At 38.4% G+C, this 20537-nt stretch overlaps 1 protein-coding gene across 1 annotated transcript in view; it reads left to right on the top strand.

The window, feature by feature from the left end:
* Positions 1 to 20537, top strand: part of shtd (anaphase promoting complex subunit 1) — a 989031-nt gene that overhangs the window by 225305 nt on the left and 743189 nt on the right. The window contains exon 12 of the mRNA XM_090370159.1: positions 6306 to 6571. Coding sequence (XP_090226285.1) covers positions 6306 to 6571 — 266 coding nt within the window. The remainder of the gene's footprint in view (positions 1 to 6305; positions 6572 to 20537) is intronic.

The following is a 20537-nucleotide window of genomic DNA, read 5'->3' on the forward strand; positions in this document are numbered from 1 at the left end:
ATGACAAATTGAAACCATGGCCAAGGAGTGCCCTTCATACAGCACAGTGAAATCGTGGGGGGGGGCAGATTTCAGGAGGGGAGAATAAGAACAGAAGATGAAGAAAGACCAGGAAGACCCAGGACCATAGTGACCGTGGAAATTGTCAATAGTTTCCACGACCTGATCCTTGCAGACAGGAGGAAGGGTCTGCAACGTGTAGCAGACACCCTAGGCATCAGTTTGGAGCTGGTACATTACATCGTGCATGAAGAATTGTGTATGAGAAAACTGTCTGCCAAGTGGGTTCCCAAACTCTTGACAGTTGTTGACAGGAGGAAAAGAAGGGACTGTGCGAAGGCACTTTTTGGCCATTTTTCAAGTAGTGCAAGCAGTGTTATTCAACGAATAGTGACAGTTGATGAAACACCATTATACGTGTATGATTCTGAGACCAAAAATAAATCCATGCAGTGGTGCCATGATGGATTACCACGACCCAAAAAATTTCGCAGACAGAAATCCGCAGGGAAAGTGATGGGTGTGATATTTTGTGATTGTGAGGGGATAATACTCGGCGAATACCTGAAAAAGGCACCACCTTGAATGTTGAACATTATGTGGTCATGTTGGACAAATTGCATGCTGTTTTGAAGGAAAAGAGGCAGGGAAAGTTGTCAACGCATCCTTTTCCTCCAAGGCAATGCTCCCTGCCACAAGGCCAGAATTTCAATGGAGGAAATTCATGACCTGCATTATGAAATCATTGAACACCCCCCCCCCCCCCATTATCCAGACTTTTCTCCCTCGGACTATTATCTGTTCCCCAACCTCAAAATGCACCTCAATGGTACTACATTTAGGGACACAAGAGACGTTATATCAGCAGTAGAGGGGTGGTTTGTAGACAAAGACAAAGACTTCTATTACCATGGAATAGAATTTCTGCAGGAATGTTGTGCCAAGTGTATCAACCTGGAAGGGAACTATGTTGAATAAAATGACATTCATTTGCCACTGGCGGCATGTTTTCTTTCTGAGGCAGGAAACTTATCAAAACCCCCTCGTATATATGTTATATGATAGTTATTACGATAATATAGTTATAAAAATTTGATTTCATAATACAAATTATATATAAACAGTATATAATAATTTTATTCTTTATATAGATGTACTAAGTAAACATATAAATTTTAAAAAAAAATAAGTTTAAATAACTTAAACCCAAATTACGTGGCACCCCTGGAATGTTGTTGCGGCACCACGGTTGAAAACCACTGCAGTAGACTGTTGAAATAACGGCACATTGAGATCGGATGTGTACATACAGTGCAGATATGTCTTGATGGTTTATGTTCGCCACGTTCAAAGTGAATTCTGTGCTGATATCAATGATTATACCACTGTTTTACATTTATTTTAAATTAAAAACCCCCTTGCTATGGCTCCTAAAGTTAATAAACCTCATACAGAAAAGAAAAGAACAACATTAAAGCTTAGTGACAAACTTGATATAATCCAAACTGTTACATTAGGGTCACCTGGAACGTTAATTCATATACCCATGTGTAATGTGTCTGTAAATTGTGTGTGATCTCTGCTCGATTTGCCTCTTTTGTGGACAAAAAACCCCAGTTTTTGGGGGAAAAACCTTGCTATCTATGCCTGGGACCCACTAACTCAGTTACGGAGTTAAAATAAGCCCATAAAAGTTCGTTGCATCATCGATGTGATTAGAACCTGGGCCTTTTCCACCTGGTGTGGGGAGGATGGAGAAGATACCACTTTGCTACCCGCACAGACTAAACTTGATATAATAAAGAAAATAGAACAGGGCATAAGCAGAAAGGTATTAATGGCAGAATATAACATTGGATTGTCAACATGTTTATGTGCAGTTAATAAAATTGCATTGTTAATTTCTCTATTTCTTATTTGACCTCATTATTTCTGCATTAAATACAGTAAACCCTTGATTTAACAGACTAATAGGGGAGAAGGAATATGTGTTAATGCCGAAAGTCCGTTAAATCGAATGTAACCTGGGGGTCATTTTTTATTGTTCTTAATGTAAAAAAAAAAAAAGCTTTAATCCAATATACAGTACTGTAAAATATAAAATTATGTTGCAATTTGGCCTTTGATTTACCGATATCAGAAACAGTTTGTTTTTCTACGCCGTAAATTTCACAAACACGTGCTACTGAGATGCCTTGTTCTAATTTCTCAGTTAGCTCTAATTTCTGTGCCACATTTAAGTCCACACACTTTCTTTTAACTCCTCTATCACTTGATGCTATTTTAAATTGTAAGGATTGCAAAATTATTTAATAAATAAAGTCACAATTCAGAAATCACAGAAACACTCTGTATACAACCTGACCACACGATAGCTGGAGGCAGACTGAGACCGAGACAAAGCAAGTCGGTAGACCTGCAGTTTAATGTCCCGAGTCACGTTCAGCTTGCAAATGACTGCCTGCTGTTATCTGTAATCTGGGAAAACAGCTATTTGAACACGTTTTCAGAAAGAATAAAAAAAAAAATTCCTGACTACAATTTCTGAATTTGATTATAAAAATAAAAGTAGTTAATTATCAAAACAATAATGGAAATAGGTAATTATTATTAATATTTAATTAATAATAACACTGAAGTTTTGTATAACCTAAAAAAATAATATGGTCAAGATTAATATATACATTACTGTATTATTATTTGTCTGGTCCATAAAATCCAAAATCCGTTATATGGGTGTCCGTTAAATCGAGGGTTTACTGTACATTAAAAATAAAACTTTCTAGGTAACTGAAAATTCGAAATAACGGCACCTTGCTGTTATTTCGAAAGTCTACTGTATTATTGCTATTTGCTAATGATCCTGAAATATATGGTAGATATAAGCTATAGGAGTGTGTGGTAGATATAAACTATTCTGCAATCAAGTCACAAAGGATGTTAAGCTGATTATGAGAAATATTTGGCAAAGGATGCAAAGACAAATAGCTTCTTTTCTTATGTAAACACTAGAAGAAATGGGATGAATCAAATTGGTACACGATATTGATGGTTCAACTGTTGGTGATCCTACTCAGGTCACTGATAAGCTGAATATGTATTTTGCTTCAGCTTTCACTCATGAGGAATTCTTTAGGAAAGCAGATGCCAGAAGTTTTTTGACCTCTAGCAGGAAGATAAATAATTTTGTAATAGCTGAGAAGAAAGTGGAAGAGAAATTGCTGAAATTAAATCTAAGAAAGACATCTGGGATGGATGGGGTGTATTCAGTTATATTAAGCGATGTAGCGAAGGAGATAAATAAATGCTCAACCTTAATTATGAGAACATCCTTGGATTCTGGGTAAGTCCCCATGGACTGGAGATGTGTGAATGTATCCCCAATTCAGAAAGGTGATTCAAAGGGTGAAATGAATAATTACAAACATGTTAGTTATTTCTGTTCTAGGAAAAAAAAATGGAGTCACTGATTAAAGAAGTAATGCAGGATCATCTAGACAGGAGAACAGCTATACTTCAATCATAGCATTGGTTTGTCAAGGGCCAATCCTGTCTGACCAATTTGATTGTATACTCTGACGGAACTGGATGGAAATAATAATTTTGATATCTTATATTTGGATTTCAGTAAAGCTTTTTATACTGTTGTACAAATTGGAGCAATGTGGCATTAAGGGCAATTTAATGCTATGGATAAAGGGATTGTTGAGTAGGAGAAGACAGAGAGTTGTTAACAATGGACACTGCTCTTCATGGACTAATGTTATCAGCGGAGTCCTCCTGAGTTTAGTGCTGGGCTCATTGTTTTCTGTATATATTAGTGATATTGATGAAGTTATATTTGGCTTCTTGTGTAATTTTTTACATATGTTACAAAGGTTGGCAGGGTAGTCAATGACAGTAATGATGTATGCTACTGCAACAAGGTCTATAAAAGTTGGGCAGTTGGGCTGAGAAATCGCAATTGAAGTTTAACATTGACAAATGCAAAGTACTGCACAGGGTAATAATCCCATATTATACAAACTGTGTGATACTTCACTCATGGTAATGGCAAATGAAAAGACATTGGGTAATTGTGCATTCAGATATGAAGTTCTCTGAGTGGTGCAAACAGGGTGCCAGAACAATGGTGTGGTTTCACCATTGGTGTGTAGGAATTTTGCTATCAGTGATAAGGAGGTTATTATTTCATTTTACAAGGCAGTGGGCAGTCTACATCTTGAGTACTGTATACAGTTCTGGAAGCCCCATTTTAAGAAGGATGTAGAAAGAAAAGTGGGTACAGAAAAGGGAGGCAATATTGGTGAAGGGAACAAAAGGGTACTCTTGCCAAGAAAGGCTTCAGTTCTGCAAATTGCAGCACTTGACTAGGCACTTTTGAGGCAATCTGATTGAGGTGTTTAAAGCTTTGAATGGATTGAGCAAGCTCAGTGCTGATGGAATTCTTTCTCTTGCTCATAATATGCATATGAAGGGAGCATAAATTCAAATTGAGGAAGGATAGTTGCAGAATAGATGCAGAAGTTTACCTTTAGCCTAGAAGTTTACCTGGTCTGTTCCAGCAATCAACGGATGGTTGATTGCTGGAACAGACTTCCATCTGATGTTGTGCAAATGAATGGCTTGAATAAATTCAAAGAACTAGACACACTGTTGCAGGAGAATGAATAGGTGAAATGGGAAGGTCTTGTTTCTCCCTCCACATATGAGCTTGCTTTCTTGTATCATTTGCCACTACTAATAATATAATGCATTGTTTTCATTACTGCATAGAAGGCATTTCTTTTTTTCTTTTTTCTTTTTTTTTTTTTTGTTATATATTATTGCTATTTGCTGATATGTCTGAACTGTATGCACTATGTTCATTTGGTGAATGTTGCAGACAGTTTATTTGATGATAAATGTTTTTTAAAAAAATGTTCTGTGTATATTCAGCATGACCACTACGCTCAGAGTCATATATAATTAATTAATAATTTTGACAATTAATGCAACCACGAACCATATTTATCAGTCTTGATGGCTTGAGCCATGGTCCACTCAGATGCATATAATAGTGCACTCTCATGCTTGACTAATGAAGGGCCTCATTGTTATTATTCATAATAATCTCTTTCCAAAACCATACACTTATTCCATCATGCCTGTTTCTGATTAAATTATTTTTGGAAGTCTTTTGTTAATGCTGTTATGCTACCTGTCACATTTGATTGGGTTTCTTAAATTGACTAAAATTATTTTCCTTTCATATCCTGCTTTAATTTTGGGTATAGCTAGAAATTGTATGGCATCAAAAAAGTTGGATGTGGCATAATGGGAATGTTTTTGTTTCTCAAAAATTGCCAGACAGTGAGTAACATGACATGGTCAGTTGTCATCGCAAAGGTGCCTACCTTTTTATCATTTTTTTTTTTTTTTTTTTTTTTTTGAGTTATTTATGGAAGGTTGCATCTCTGAACTGTTTTCAAACTTTTTGGTAGTAGGCTGCATTAACAGTATGATAAGAATTCATTGCTCACAGAATGAATATTCTTATCACACTTTTTGTGAAAAATGCAGGATTTGACACATTTCTTAAACAGCTCAGATCAATTGAGGGCTAGGGGATGGTTTTGCATAAGAATGCTTGGAAAAAACTGGCTGCTCACTTCTCCCATGCCCAAATGCTTAGTCAAAATGGTATGAACAGCTACACGAAAAGCCATCTCTTCAGCAATGGCCAGTTGTAGGTCTGCTTAAATGAAGGTGCAGACTTTGTTGATGTTTTGATCAATTTGTGATGTTGACTAGTGACTGCTTCTTTTTTTCATCTTAAAGTGAAAATTTTCCCAAATGAAACCTTTGGAATCACTTCAGCTATTTTTTTTCATCATAACTTCATCTGTAAACTGCAATGAGAATTCCATTTCTTTCCATGGCTTACTTCCCAAGTTTACAATAAAAGTTAATGTTTACATTCCCATCTTGTTCAATTTGTTGAATTTTCAGTACATTCACCAAATGAGAAACAAGTGTTCTCTCAAAGCAGTGGTTTGCTAGACTGGCACTAACACAAAGTTAATACTTGGTGTGCACATACTCACAAGATGTCTTTTTAAGTCCCACTCACTGTATTTTAGCAACCACTGTGTTTTCAAGAATTATGAGATCATCCACCAAGCATTTTGATTAAACTTATATTTAAGTTTTTGTGTTAAGCTTTAATATAAATATTGTATAGTTTATGTCATATTTTTAATCTGCTTCTTCTTGGACATGTACCTTTCTGGTCTTATTTAGTTTTATGTTAATTTTTTTGACAGTTATGAAATGCTTGCATGCTCTCCGCAGTGTTCTTCCTCGCGATTTGTCTCTTCAGTTGTATGTAAAGTGGTATGCCATGCGAAATGCTCCTGGACCCAGTGACTTGACAAGTGAATCAGAGATGCATACATTTTTATTGTGCCTGTTGGGCATTATGGGCTATGATACAGAACAAGTATACCTTGGTGGATTCCTGGAACATGATCTTTCTTTGTCTCCTGTAGCAGTGAAAAAATTCAGGACTTCAGAATATGGTTCAAATGAGGTAATATACAATAATTTTAAGTAAATGCATATTAAAACTTTTTGCATATTAATATTGTCAAGTAGCCAAAGGCTTCTCATTTTCTAGATATCAAAGCAGAAGTGAAAATGCTTTGTGATTTTGAAGTTTCTCCAAATTCAAAACAGATGTGAGAATCACAGCTCTGTCTATTAACAAATACATATTTTTTATATTGTGAGCTATTGAGTAATTTGAGAAGAAAATGATGTTATAATGACCGCTCAATGATTTTTCCATGAACTAACTGAAAGTGTGCTCAATAATTTTTCCATGAATTAACTGAAAGTGTGTCAGAACATATTCCCTAAGCAGTGGAATTTAGATTATAGCTCTAGTTGATAAATGGAATTAATTCCATTTATTTATGTTTTATTCCATTATGTTATTCCATTTATTTATGTTTGTCACATTTAGGTGTTTTCAGGTTTTTTTTTTTTTTTTTTGAATTAACCAGTATTTCACTTATCCTGGAAAATTTCTCATCCATCCTGGATAATTGGGAGTCTACTGTATTTTATATTATTTATTCTATATTTATTATTTTATTAAGTTAATATATATTCACTACTTACTATTTTAAATATTAACCTTTCGTCATCATCATTTTCAGCCATTGTCAATCTGCTGCAGGATGAAGGCCTGTTCAACAAGCTTCCAGCAACTGCAGTCTTGTGCTTTCTGTTGCCATTGTACACAAGCAAATTTCAGTTTCATCAATCCATCTCATCTATGGTCTTTTTCTTTGGCATTTAGAGTCAAGCGGTATCCATTCCAAAATTTGTTTGGTACACCTATTGTCAGTTCTTCTTGATATGTGACCTGCCCATTTCCATTTCAAGCTCTTTGTTCTTTCAGTAATGTCACAGACCTTGGTTTGTTTATAAATCCATGCACTTTTTTTGGTGTCTCTTGGTTATATTGGTTCTGAGTGCCAAGCAATTTTTGCCAAATGATATACAGTGATTTTCACAGTTATTTTGTTCTGTTTAATTTCTGGTGCCTTTATTATTATCAGTTCACTGTAAGTTGTTCTGTACTTAACAGGTTTTGAGTGAGAACCAGAAAGGAAAACCACTTTTCTTTTCTTTGTATATTTATTAGCTTTCTCGCTAACCAACTAACTTCTCTATCCACTTGGTCACTGTGTGGCACCACTCCTGTCTCACCATAGCGGGGCCAGTAACCTGGGGAAAAAGTTATCCTCTCGGGCAAAAATGAGCAACCATGGATATGAGTATCCACCTCTAGAACCTTAAATTCAAGGGCAGACAAATCAACTGATAATGACTTGAACCAACCAAAAAGTCTTTGAAGAGACGAACAGTGCCACGACTTGCCAAACTTTTTGGAAAATTTTTACCAAAAATTTACCAAAAAGATAGGGATATTTCCCTATCTTTTTGGATAGGGATATTTCCCTATCCACCCAGCCCATAGGCAAGTTATCACCATTTCTGATTCAAAGGTATCTGGATTACCAAAAATGGTGAAATGACTGCAATCGGGAGACCTTCTGATCGAAACAGCTTCCTCTAAACATTCTCAATGGCTGCTAAAAACAGAGATGTTTGGTGGGCTGCCAGTACCTGTCACTCCTTACAACACCTTAAATTCATCTAAACGTGTTATCACAGAGTGGGACCTACTTACACTCTCTGATGAAGAATTAGTTCAGCAACTTAGCAGTCAAAAAGTGATCAGTGCCAATTGAATAATGACAAAAAAAGATGGAAATCTTATTCCTACTAGATCCATCATCTTAACGTTCAGCACTCCAGAATTGCCATCCACAGTAAAAGCTGGCTATTTAAATTTCCGAATTTGCCGTTCCATCCCAAACCTGATTCGTTGCTTTAAATGCCAGAAATATGGGCACTCTCAGCAGGCATGCAGAGGTGATGCCATCTACCCAATTTATGGATCAAAAGACCATACACAAACAGATTGTTCAATTTAAGTGATCACAGTGTGCTAAAGTGGGATTTACTCAAAGAGGTAACTGCCATTAGGGGTAAAGGGAAGAGTTATTGCTTTCGTAAAGGCGACTACGATGGACTGAGACAGTATTTAAATTCTATACAGTGGGACCAACTGATGATGTTACCAACAGCAAATGCAAAATGGGAAGCATTCAAAGAACTTATCTTGGAAGCTACTAGGCTTTACATGCCAACTAAGAAATATTGTTCAAGGTTTAGGCCTAAATGGATGTCAGATGAACTGATGAGGCTTATGGCAGAGAAGAAACATGCATGGGATACATACAAATTAACACATGACACAGAAGCCTACGATAGATACAAGTTGATCTGTAACCAAGTTACAAAGGAGGTTAGGCAGGCGAAGGCAGAGTACGAGAAATTTTGGCAAGGGATGCAAAGAAAAACAGCAAAGAGTTCTTTACTTATGTAAACTCTAGAAGGAAGGGGATGAATCAGATTGGTCCACTTGATATCGATGGGTCAACTGTTGATGATCCTGCTCAGGTAGCTAACAAACTAAATGAATATTTTGCATCGACATTCACACATGAGGAGTTATTTAGCGAGGGGAAAGCCAGAGGTGTATTCAACTCTAGCAGTAAGCTAGAGAATCTTGTAATAACTGAGAGTAAAGTGGAGGAGAAACTGTTGAAGATAAACACAAGAAAGGCACCCAGGGTGGATGGGATCTATCCAGTTATATTAAAAGAGGCAGCAGAGGAAGTAAGCAAACCCTTAGCCATAATTATGAGAGCTTCCTTGGACTCAGGGGAGGTACCCGCAGACTGGAGATGTGCAAATGTGACCCCAATTCACAAAGGAGGATCAAAGGCTGACACAAGCAATTATAGACCTATGAGTTTAACTTCTGTTCCAGGAAAATTAATGGAGGCACTAGTTAAAGAAGCACTGCAGGATCATTTAGACAAGACTTCAGTTATAGCTCGGACACAGCATGGTTTTGTTAAGGGGAAGTCTTGCCTGACCAATTTGATTGGATACTATGATGCAGTCACAAAGGAACTGGATGCAGGGAATAACTTTGATATTATATACTTGGATCTTAGAAAGGCTTTTGATACTGTTGCACATGGAAGACTGCTGCACAAGTTGGAGCAGTGTGACATTGGAGGCAAATTGCTGCTGTGGATAAAGGGGTGGCTGAGGTGGAGAAGGCAGAGAGTGGTAATCAATGTACACTGCCCATCGTGGACTAATGTTATTAATGGAGTCCCTCAGGGCTCAGTGTTGGGTCCATTATTGTTTTCTGTATTCATAAATGATATTGATGATGGTATATCAAGCTTAATGTCAAAGTTTGCAGACAATACAAAGGTAGTCAGGGTTGTCAAGGACACTACTGACACTATGCTGCTGCAACAGGATCTGGAAAGGTTGAGCAGATGGGCTGAGAGGTGGGAAATGAAGTTTAACCTTGACAAATGTAAAGTAGTACACATGGGAAACAGCAACCCCAGAGCAACGTATCAACTCTGTGGTACTACACTGACAGTGGTAGAGAATGAAAGGGACCTGGGGGTGGTTGTGCAGGCAGATATGAAGTTCTCTGAGCAGTGCAGACGGGCGGCAAGAGTAGCTCATGGTGTATTGTCAATGATATATAGGAATTTTTCTAGCAGGGATAAGGAGGTGATTATCCCCTTGTATAAGGCAATGGTCAGGCCACACCTAGAGTACTGTATACAGGTCTGGAGGCCTCATTTCAAGAAGGATGTAGAGCTGCTGGAACGAGTACAGAGAAGGCCAACAAGATTAGTGAATGGAACAAAGGGGTGCTCTTACGAAGAAAGGCTTAAGTTTTGCAAATTACAGTGTCTGGAGACTAGGCACCAGCGAGGTGATCTGATAGAGGTGTATAAAGCCTTGAATGGTTTGAGCATGCTCAATGCTGATGGGATTCTTCCTCTCGCTCAGAATAATCACCTGGGAGGGCATAAATTCAAATTGAGGAAAGACAGATGTAGGATAGATGTGTGGAAATTTGCCTTTAGCCAGCGAGTGGTTGGTTGGTGGAACAGACTTACATCCCTTGTCATGGAAGTTGATAGCCTAAATAAGTTTAAGGCTCAGCTGGACAGGTATTTTGAATGAACAGAGGGGTGAAGTGGAAGTGGGTTTTTTTTTTTTTTTTTCGGCTGATGCTGCATAAGCTTGCTTTCCTGCATCAAATGCCTCTGCTAATGCTAATGCTCAACTCCCCTTTGCCCCAACTCCAAAGGAAACCACCCTGCTTTTTTCCAAATCATGCAAAATGTGGAAAACTGGAAAAAAAATCCAAAAATACAAAATTTAACATAAAGTCACATATCCTGAGGCATGCAGGCAGATTATGTTGACTGTGCCTAGTCGATCCTATGCGTCTCACACCCAGAGCTATTCGTCAAATGCAGTTCAAACAATTTGTCCTATGCAATTCTGCCCAGCACTTCCCTTGCTAAAGGAAGTGCTGGGCAGAATTGCAATCCTGTTAAAGCAATCCTGTCAACATCTGGAAAATACACTCCTAGAACTAAAACCAGTGATGCCACTAACACTCCAATTAGTATTCCAACGGTCTTGAATGACAAAGAAAAATTGAAAACTGCTAAAGACTCAAAGAAAACAGAAGCACTACTAACAGTATGGAAGTGAATGAACACCAAGGTTATGAGGAACCCGTCCTGGATCTTCATGCAAACGACACATTGGATACTGGATGCCCCATGTTCCCAAAAGAAGACTGGAAAAAATGCTCCATACAAAAAAAACAGTCAGATGAATCTTCCTCAACAAAACCGAAATAATGCAAAATATCATACAGTGGAACTGCAGAGGACTAAGAAGCCATTCAGATGACTTGAAGGATTTACCCAATTTAATCCTACAGGCAGAAAACATTCCTGTCACTGCAGATCTCGCCAAAATTTTCAAATTGTGTTATGTACAGATGAGATAGAAGAACAGAATCTCCTGCACGTGGAGGAGTAGCTATTCTTGTTAATTCAAATATTCCATCGAGGCTCATCCAGTTACAAACCTCCCTAGAAGCTGTGGCAGCTCATATTGAAGTTGGTAATTCAGTTACCCTTGTTTCTATTTACATTCCACCAGCTCTGCCATTTCCTCATTTAGAACTGGGCAATCTCATTACACAGCGTTCCCAACACCAGTTTGCCTTTTCGGTGATTTTAATGGCCACCATTCATTGTGGGGATCCACTACAATGGACACAAGAGGCAAATTGATTAAAGAGTTTTTGGATAACAATTTATTTTATTTATTTATTTCGTATGATGTGATCAATACACGAAGGAACCAGTTTTTTCTTGCTTCCTTCATGTATTGTGGCCAGGATATCCAACCAACTGGTTGGTTCGGCACCATCGTGATATCCAGCCCGAGGCAGGAATCGAACCTGCGACCTTTGGGTTGCCAGGCAGTCACTTTACCTACCCGGCCAGCCTGGTCGGCTTGGATAACAATGATCTAAATTTACTAAACTCTGGATCTCCTACATACATCCACCCACCTACAGGATCCACTTCTGTCATTGACTTGTCAATTTGTTCACCCTCCATCTTTCCAACCATGACATGGTCAGTGTTAACTGATTCCTTTAATAACAATCATTTTCCAATTATTTGCACATTACAAACAGGGGTAACTGTAAATCCTGACAATCCACTTGGAAGTTTAGAAAGGTGAACTGATATGGCTATTCTGCCCAAATATGTCTAGACAGACTTTATATTCAAAAACAACCCATTAATGATGTAATGCATAACATCCATAACCAGTCAGGTTTTGACAGCATCTGATGCATCTATTCCAAAATCTAGGACATATTGCATTCACCAGAATCACCGGTGGAATACAGATTGCCTTCATGCCAAACAGGAGAAAAACCGTGCGTGGAATAATTTCCAAAAATATCCTACCACGACTAACTTAATCACTTATAAGAGACTTAAAGCTAAAGCAAGGCAGATTAGAAGGAAAGCGAAACATGATATGTGGATTGCCTTTGCCTCAACCATCACGAAAGGCACTGACACCCGGCTCATCTGGAGAAGGATACAGGTCCTAAATGGTAACTTTGCTCAGCTGCCCTCTCCGATACTTCATTGGAAAGGCAAAGATGTGTCTACTCCTGAAGATGTTGCTAATGCACTGGCCAAATCGTTTGCCACAATCTCTGTTTTTGCTTCCTATGCATCCGCCTTCCAAAACATTAAAGCAGCTGCAGAACGGCATAAAATCAACTTCTTCACATGCTACTCCTTCCAGTACAATCAACACTTTACATTAACAGAACTCAAAGAATCATTAAATAGATCATCCAATAGTGCCACAGACCCATAAGGCATTCATTATATTATACTGAAGCATTTACCTGAAAAGGACTTCCTTACTTTGTTGACCTTCTACAATTGGATCTTCTATGAAAATGCTTATCCTTCTTCCTGGCACCATTCTTTTTTTATTGCTATATCAAAACCAGGAAAAGATCCTACTCTGGTTCAAAATTATAGGCAAAATTAAAAACATATTTCTCACGAGCTGCTTGGGTAAAATTTTCAAAAGGACAGTTCCTACAAGGCTCACTTACATCCTGGAGTCACAGAATCTGCTGCCAGATCATCAGTGTGGCTTTCAAAAAAATGGATCAGCCCTAGACATGCTCATCAGAGCCGAATCTCATATCTGCAATGCTTTTGCCAGGAAACATCTAGTCACTTAGATCTTGAAAAGGCATTTGACACTACCTGGGATTTATGGGCCATTTGACTGAAATAATTAAAAATTTCCTGCAATTGTGCACTTTTCAGGTCTGGTATAAAAGCATACTCTTTGCTTCTCACATTCAGGAAGAAGGAGTCCCTTAGGGATCGATACTTTTTGCAGTTAGAGTTAGCAGCATGACACATGATATCCCAAAAACTGTTGAAACTTATATGCATGCAGATGATCTTATGATTTCTTGTCAGTCTCAAAGTATCAATACCGTTGAATGCCAACTTCATCTGATGCCTCCGTAGCCAGGTGGGCAGGAGCAGCAGTGCGTAACACACGCTTCTTGATTAGACTGGGGTTCGAGCCCATGACCACTAAATACGGAGGATGTGGAAAGGTCAGGGAATGACCGCTGCATATCCCCAGAGCAATATGGCCTTAGTTGCTAATGCTCCTAAAAACCAAATAATAACAACAACCAACTCCAACTTGCCATAACCAAAATAGAATTGTGGACTGCTATCCATCTCACCTGCCATAATTTACACAGACTCCCTCAGTGCTGTGTCTGCCATAACAAAGAATTTCTCATCTTCCCATCCTATCTTGAAAGACATTCATTCCCAGGTAATATCCTGCAGCATGTCCAATCAGTCAGTCAGTTTTTGCTGGATCCCTAGTCATTCTGTCATTCCAGGAAATGAAAGTGCTGGCTTTGCCCTAAACATTCTCAACCCTCTCTCTCTCTCTACAACATCCTCACATTCCTTACAGCGACTATAAGCTTATCATTCCAAAGCATGCTATGACAATTTGTCAAAGATTAGGAAAAGTAACACCAACAATAAACTTTACCAGATAAAACAAATCCAAAGCTGTGGCTTTCTAGCTTCCAACCTAACAGAAGAGAGGAAGTGGTATTGGCAAGACTCAGAATTGAACACACATCTCTTCCTACTCTTCCTACTACTTCTGTTCATCCTGTCTGATGCAATTTATGCTCCGTCATTTTCTGGTTGATTGTCCCTTACATTCAATCATCTGATCAAACACTTTTCAATCTCTCTCCACATTGAACAATCTCATGATTTATCTCACTTCATAGGAAATGAAGCAAACACAGAAGAACTTTTGATGTACTTAAAATATATTTTTTTTTTTTTTTTTTTTTTTTTTGGCTGATGCTGCATAAGCTTGCTTTCTTGCATCAAATGCCTCTACTAATGCTAATGCTAATGCTAATATTGACCTGTACAGGAGCATATAATTTAATATCTATAACTGTATGTTGCGTGTAAGTAAACAATGAACAGACACAATTTGACCTCAGTAGCCCTTGTGTCATTAAGCCCTATACCAACAACAACTTGGTTATCTTCAAAATTTGGCGCAACATACTTCTCTGTGTGACCCTCAGTCTTTGTAAAGCTTTGGCACTTAATGTCCATATTTCACAACCATATATTCGGTCAGCGAGGACACATTGATCAAAAACTGTGTTTTAGACAGAGTGTCAAGTTTGTCTTGAAGACTATATTAAACTTTCAGAATGCTTACCATCCCAGTTTTATGCGCTGTTCAATTTGCACCATGATGTTTCCATTCTTTGACATTTGTTGTCCAAGGTAAAGATACCTTTCCACTTCAATGGGTCCAGTACTGAACACTGTGGGACTTCACTAATAACACAAGTCCACAAAGAGCAGTGCTTCTTCAATGTTCAATTCTTCCAGATCATTGGTAAAGAGATTGTTGACCTGAACTTTACCATTGTTGACCTGTATTGATTCAGTCGCCTTTTTTATATTAATTTGAAAATATTGATGTAAGCTTTGTCTATATTTTGGTTGATCTGGGTGCTGATTATTGCTTGTTTTGTGACTGAGTCAAATGCTTTTTCATAGTCAATGAAGGCTATTTATAATGGAAGGTTCTATTAATTGTGCTGCTCTATAACTTGCTGTACTGTTTGGTTGTAATTTGTTGTACTGAAGTTGCTTCTGAACCCTGCTTGTTCTTTGAGTTGTTCTGCATCAAGAATTGTGCTTATTCTTCTTGAAAGTATCTTTGCAAAAACCTTGTAGACAACTGGCAATAGACTTATTGGTTGGTAGTTTTTAAATATACCTTACTATCTTTTTTGTGCAGCAGGATGGCTTCTGCATTTTTCCATGCTACAGTTACTTTGTTAAGTAGAAGGAATTTTGAAAATAGTCTGGGTAGAGCTCTACATACCATCTGGCCTTCAGCTTTCAGCAGTAAGTTTATCAGGTCATGTTGCTTTGCCATTTTTCATTGATTTTATATCATCTCGTACTTCTACCAAAATTTCTGGTACAGCTTTCAAAGCTGGTGATGGATCCAGTTCTTGTTCTTTATCCTTATAAAGATTTGAATAAAATTAGAAATCTTTATTGCAATAATAATAATAATACAATGGACACATTGCAATAAGCCCTTCATAGCCACAAGGCCAGGGGTTAATAGTAATGTTACAAAATGTAAGAAAAAAAAAATTAATAAATTAAATATAAAAAATGCATATGTGAACAAATAAAAGTAAATACAGCTCAACACTCAAAGTATAATACAATTATAAACATCACAATGTACGAAGAATATATAGGTGGAAAACTGCAAGGTTGGTTGGTAAGCCATCTTCATGTCATATTTCTGGTTGCGGCATTAAGGTGAGCTTCAAGGAGAAGGATCAGGGAGAGAGAAGTATAATTTAAGGATGCAGTGTCTGTATTCTCTATCACAAGAAAACTTATTAAGGTCAGCATCCAAAGACTGGGCACATGAAAGTAGCTGAAATGGCAGAAACCTATCGGATAGGTGGAGACGGCTGAGATATGGGCACAGAGTTGGAGTTGCTCTGAGGAAAGGTTGAGGGACTTCCCAAGAGCACAGGACCCAGAAGGATGGTGTCAAGATCTTGCCAGTGATCAATTTTACAGTTGTGATAAGGCATTTCACTCTAATCAGCATGGGAAGCCTGTGAATTTTTATCAAACTGGCCATCTCGGAAGGCAACTAGAGGGAGGAATACTCTTGATTTGATTATCAGCAGTGATTCTTCATGCATTAAGAATCTGCAGATAAATGAACCGCTAGTTGGCAGTGATCACAGCGTGCTGAAGTGGGATTTACTCAAAGAGGTAACTACCATTAGGGGTAAAGGGAAGAGTTATTGCTTTCGTAAAGGCGACTACGATGGATTGAGACAGTATTTAAATTCTATACAGTGGGACCAACTGATGATGTTACCAACAGCAAATGCAAAATGGGAAGCATTTAAAGAACTTATCTTGGAAGCTACTAGGCTTTACATACCAACTAAGAAATATTGTTCAAGGTTTAGGCCTAAATGGATGTCAGATGAACTAATGAGGCATATGGCAGAGAAGAAACATGCATGGGATACATACAAATTAACACATGACACAGAAGCCTATGATAGATACAAGTTGATCTGTAACCAAGTTACAAAGGAGGTTAGGCAGGCGAAGGCAGATTACGAGAAATCTTTGGCAAGGGATGCAAAGAAAAACAGCAAAGAGTTCTTTACTTATGTAAACTCTAGAAGGAAGGGGATGAATCAGATTGGTCCACTTGATATCGATGGGTCAACTGTTGATGATCCTGCTCGGGTAGCTAACAAACTAAATGAATATTTTGCATCGACATTCACACATGAGCAGTTATTTAGCGAGGGGAAAGCCAGAGGTGTATTCAACTCTAGCAGTAAGCTGGAGAATCTTGTAATAACTGAGAGTAAAGTGGAGGAGAAATTGTTGAAGATAAACACAAGGAAGGCACCCGGAGTGGAAGGGATCTATCCAGTTATATTAAAGGAGGCAGCAGAGGAAGTAAGCAAACCCTTAGCCATAATTATGAGAGCTTCCTTGGACTCAGGGGAGGTACCCACAGACTGGAGATGTGCAAATGTGACCCCAATTCACAAAGGAGGATCAAAGGCTGACACAAGCAATTATAGACCTATGAGTTTAACTTCTGTTCCAGGAAAATTAATGGAGGCACTAGTTAAAGAAGCACTGCAGGATCATTTAGACAAGACTTCAGTTATAGCTCGGACACAGCATGGTTTTGTTAAGGGGAAGTCTTGCCTGACCAATTTGATTGGATACTATGATGCAGTCACAAAGGAACTGGATGCAGGGAATAACTTTGATATTATATACTTGGATCTTAGAAAGGCTTTTGATACTGTTGCACATGGAAGACTGCTACACAAATTGGAGCAGTGTGACATTGGAGGCAAATATGCTGCTGTGGATAAAGGGATGGCTGAGGGGGAGAAGACAGAGAGTGGTAATCAATGGACACTGCTCGTCGTGGACTAATGTTATTAGTGGAGTCCCTCAGGGCTCAGTGTTGGGTCCATTATTGTTTTCTGTATTCATAAATGATATTGATGATGGTATATCAAGCTTAATGTCGAAGTTTGCAGACGACACAAAGGTAGGCAGGGTTGTCAAGGACACTACTGACACTATGCTGCTGCAACAGGATCTGGAAAGGTTGAGCAGATGGGCTGAGAGGTGGGAAATGAAGTTTAACCTTGACAAATGTAAAGTAGTACACATGGGAAACAGCAACCCTAGAGCAACGTATCAACTCTGTGGTACTACACTGACAGTGTTAGAGAATGAAAGGGACCTGGGGGTGGTTGTGCAGGCAGATATGAAGTTCTCTGAGTAGTGCAGACGGGCTGCAAGAGTAGCTCATGGTGTATTGTCAATGATATATAGGAATTTTTCTAGCAGGGATAAGGAGGTGATTATTCCCTTGTATAAGGCAATGGTCAGGCCACACCTAGAATACTGTATAAAGGTCTGGAGGCCTCATTTCAAGAAGGATGTAGAGCCGCTGGTACGAGTACAGAGAAGGGCAACAAGATTGGTGAATGGAACAAAGGGGTGCTCTTACGAAGAAATGCTTAAGTTTTGCAAATTAGTGTCTGGAGACTAGGCACCAGCGAGGTGATCTGATAGAGGTGTATAAAGCATTGAATGGTTTGAGCATGCTCAATGCTGATGGGATTCTTCCTCTCGCTCAGAATAATCACCTGAGAGGGCATAAATTCAAATTGAGGAAAGACAGATGTAGGATAGACGTGTGGAAATTTGCCTTTAGCCAGCGAGTGGTTGGTTGGTGGAACAGACTTCCATCCCTTGTCGTGGAAGTTGATAGCGTAAATAAGTTTAAGGCTCAGCTGGACAGGTATTTTGAACGAACAGAGGGGTGAAGTGGAAATGTTTTTTTTTTTTTTTTTTTTTTTTTTTGTGGCTGATGCTGCATAAGCTTGCTTTCTTGCATCAAATGCCTCTACTAATGCTAATGCTAATTTCACATGTCCTTAACTGTGGAGGAAGTTTGTTTGTTTATGGCCCATTTTAAGAGCCAAAACTCAGTAGAAACTTCTTTCACTCATTTTAGTATTTATTACTGGGTTTTTGTTGTGCTATCCTCATGCTTTAAACATTTGCTTCTTTTATGTAACCATTTTTTTTTTGTTTTCTTTCTTTGGTCCTTAATTTTTTTCTAGCGTTCTTCTAATGAGATAAACATTGAACTCTTGCATTTCTCGTTTTATGCACTTTCTTATAGTCTCGCACATTTCTACATATTCCACCTTGTTTCTTATGTTACCACTTATCTTTATTTCTTGTTGCTTTTTCGTTGTGGCAATTGTTTCTTTGATATTCTGGTTGTGTTTTTTTATTTTATTTTACAGTAAGTGCCAGGGCTTGGACAGTGTCTACAATAATCTTAATCACTTTGTCTTTGTCAGTTGAAGTATTATGTCAGGAAGTTTTAGCAACACATGATGATGATTGGACAGTTCTAATTCAGAGTTTTGATGATTTTTTTTCAATAATTGGTTAGTAGTAGTAGTAGTGGCATGTGATGCAAGAAAGCAAGTGTATGAGCTTATCAAGCATCAGCCAAAAAAAAAAAAATCACACCATTATCTCCAAATGCCTGTCCAGTTCCTCCTTAAATTTATTTCTGGGTGATTTTTTTTCAATAATTGGTTAGTAGTAGTAGTAGTGGCATGTGATGCAAGAAAGCAAGTGTATGAGCTTATCAAGCATCAGCCAAAAAAAAAAAAAAAAAAATCACACCATTATCTCCAAATGCCTGTCTAGTTCCTCCTTAAATTTATTTAACCTATCAACTTCCACAACGACAGATGGAAGTTTGTTCTGGCAATTAACCACCCACTGGCTAAAGGCAAATTTCTGCACATCTATTCTACATCTGTCTTTTCTTAATTATGCCCCCTTAGGTTCGTAATCTGAACAAGTGGAAGGATCCCATCAGAATTCAGCATGCTCAACCCATTCAAAGCCTTATACACCTCAATCAGATCACCGTGCGGTGCCTAGTCTCCAGCCACTGCAATCTGCAGAACTTAAGCCTCTCTTGGTAAGAGGATCCCTTCGTTCCCCTCACCAATCTTGTTGCCCTTCTCTGTACACGCTCAAGCAAATCTACATCCTTCCTAAAATGAGGCCTCCACACCTGTACACAGTACTCAAGGCGTGCCCTGACCATTGCTTTATACAGAGGGACAATCACCTCCTTTTCCCTGCTAGCAAAATTTCTATATATCATTGACAAAACCCCATGACCTGCCCTGGCAGCCTGTCTGCTTTGCTCAGAAAACTTCATATCTGACTGCACAATTACTCCCAGGTCTTTTTCATTTTCTTCCACCTTAAGTGTAGTACCACAAAGTTGGTACGTTTCTCTGGGGTTACTTCTACCCATATGCAGTACTTTGCATTTGTCAAGGTTAAACTTCAGTTGCCACTTCTTAGCCCATCTGCCCAAATTATCTAAATTCTGTTGCAGTAGCACACTGCCATTACTGTCATTAACAACCCTGCCAACCTTTGTATCATCTGCAAAGTTCGACACTAAGCCTGATATACCTTCATCAATATCATTGATAAATACACAAAACAACAGAGGACCCAACACCGAACCCTGCGGGACTCCACTAATAACATTAGTCCACGAAGAGCAGCACCCATTAATTATCACTCTCTGTCTTTTCCCACTCAACCATCCTTTTATCCATTGTAGCAACTTACCCTTAATACCATTCTGCTCCAATTTGTACAATAGTCTTTCATGCGCAACAGTGTCAAAAGCTTTCCTGAAATCCAAATATATGATACCAAATTATATTTTGC

The sequence above is a fragment of the Mastigoproctus giganteus genome, chromosome 3, assembly GCF_048544385.1.
Source record: "Mastigoproctus giganteus isolate SK-2022 chromosome 3, ASM4854438v1, whole genome shotgun sequence".
Lineage (NCBI taxonomy): Eukaryota > Metazoa > Arthropoda > Arachnida > Uropygi > Thelyphonidae > Mastigoproctus > Mastigoproctus giganteus.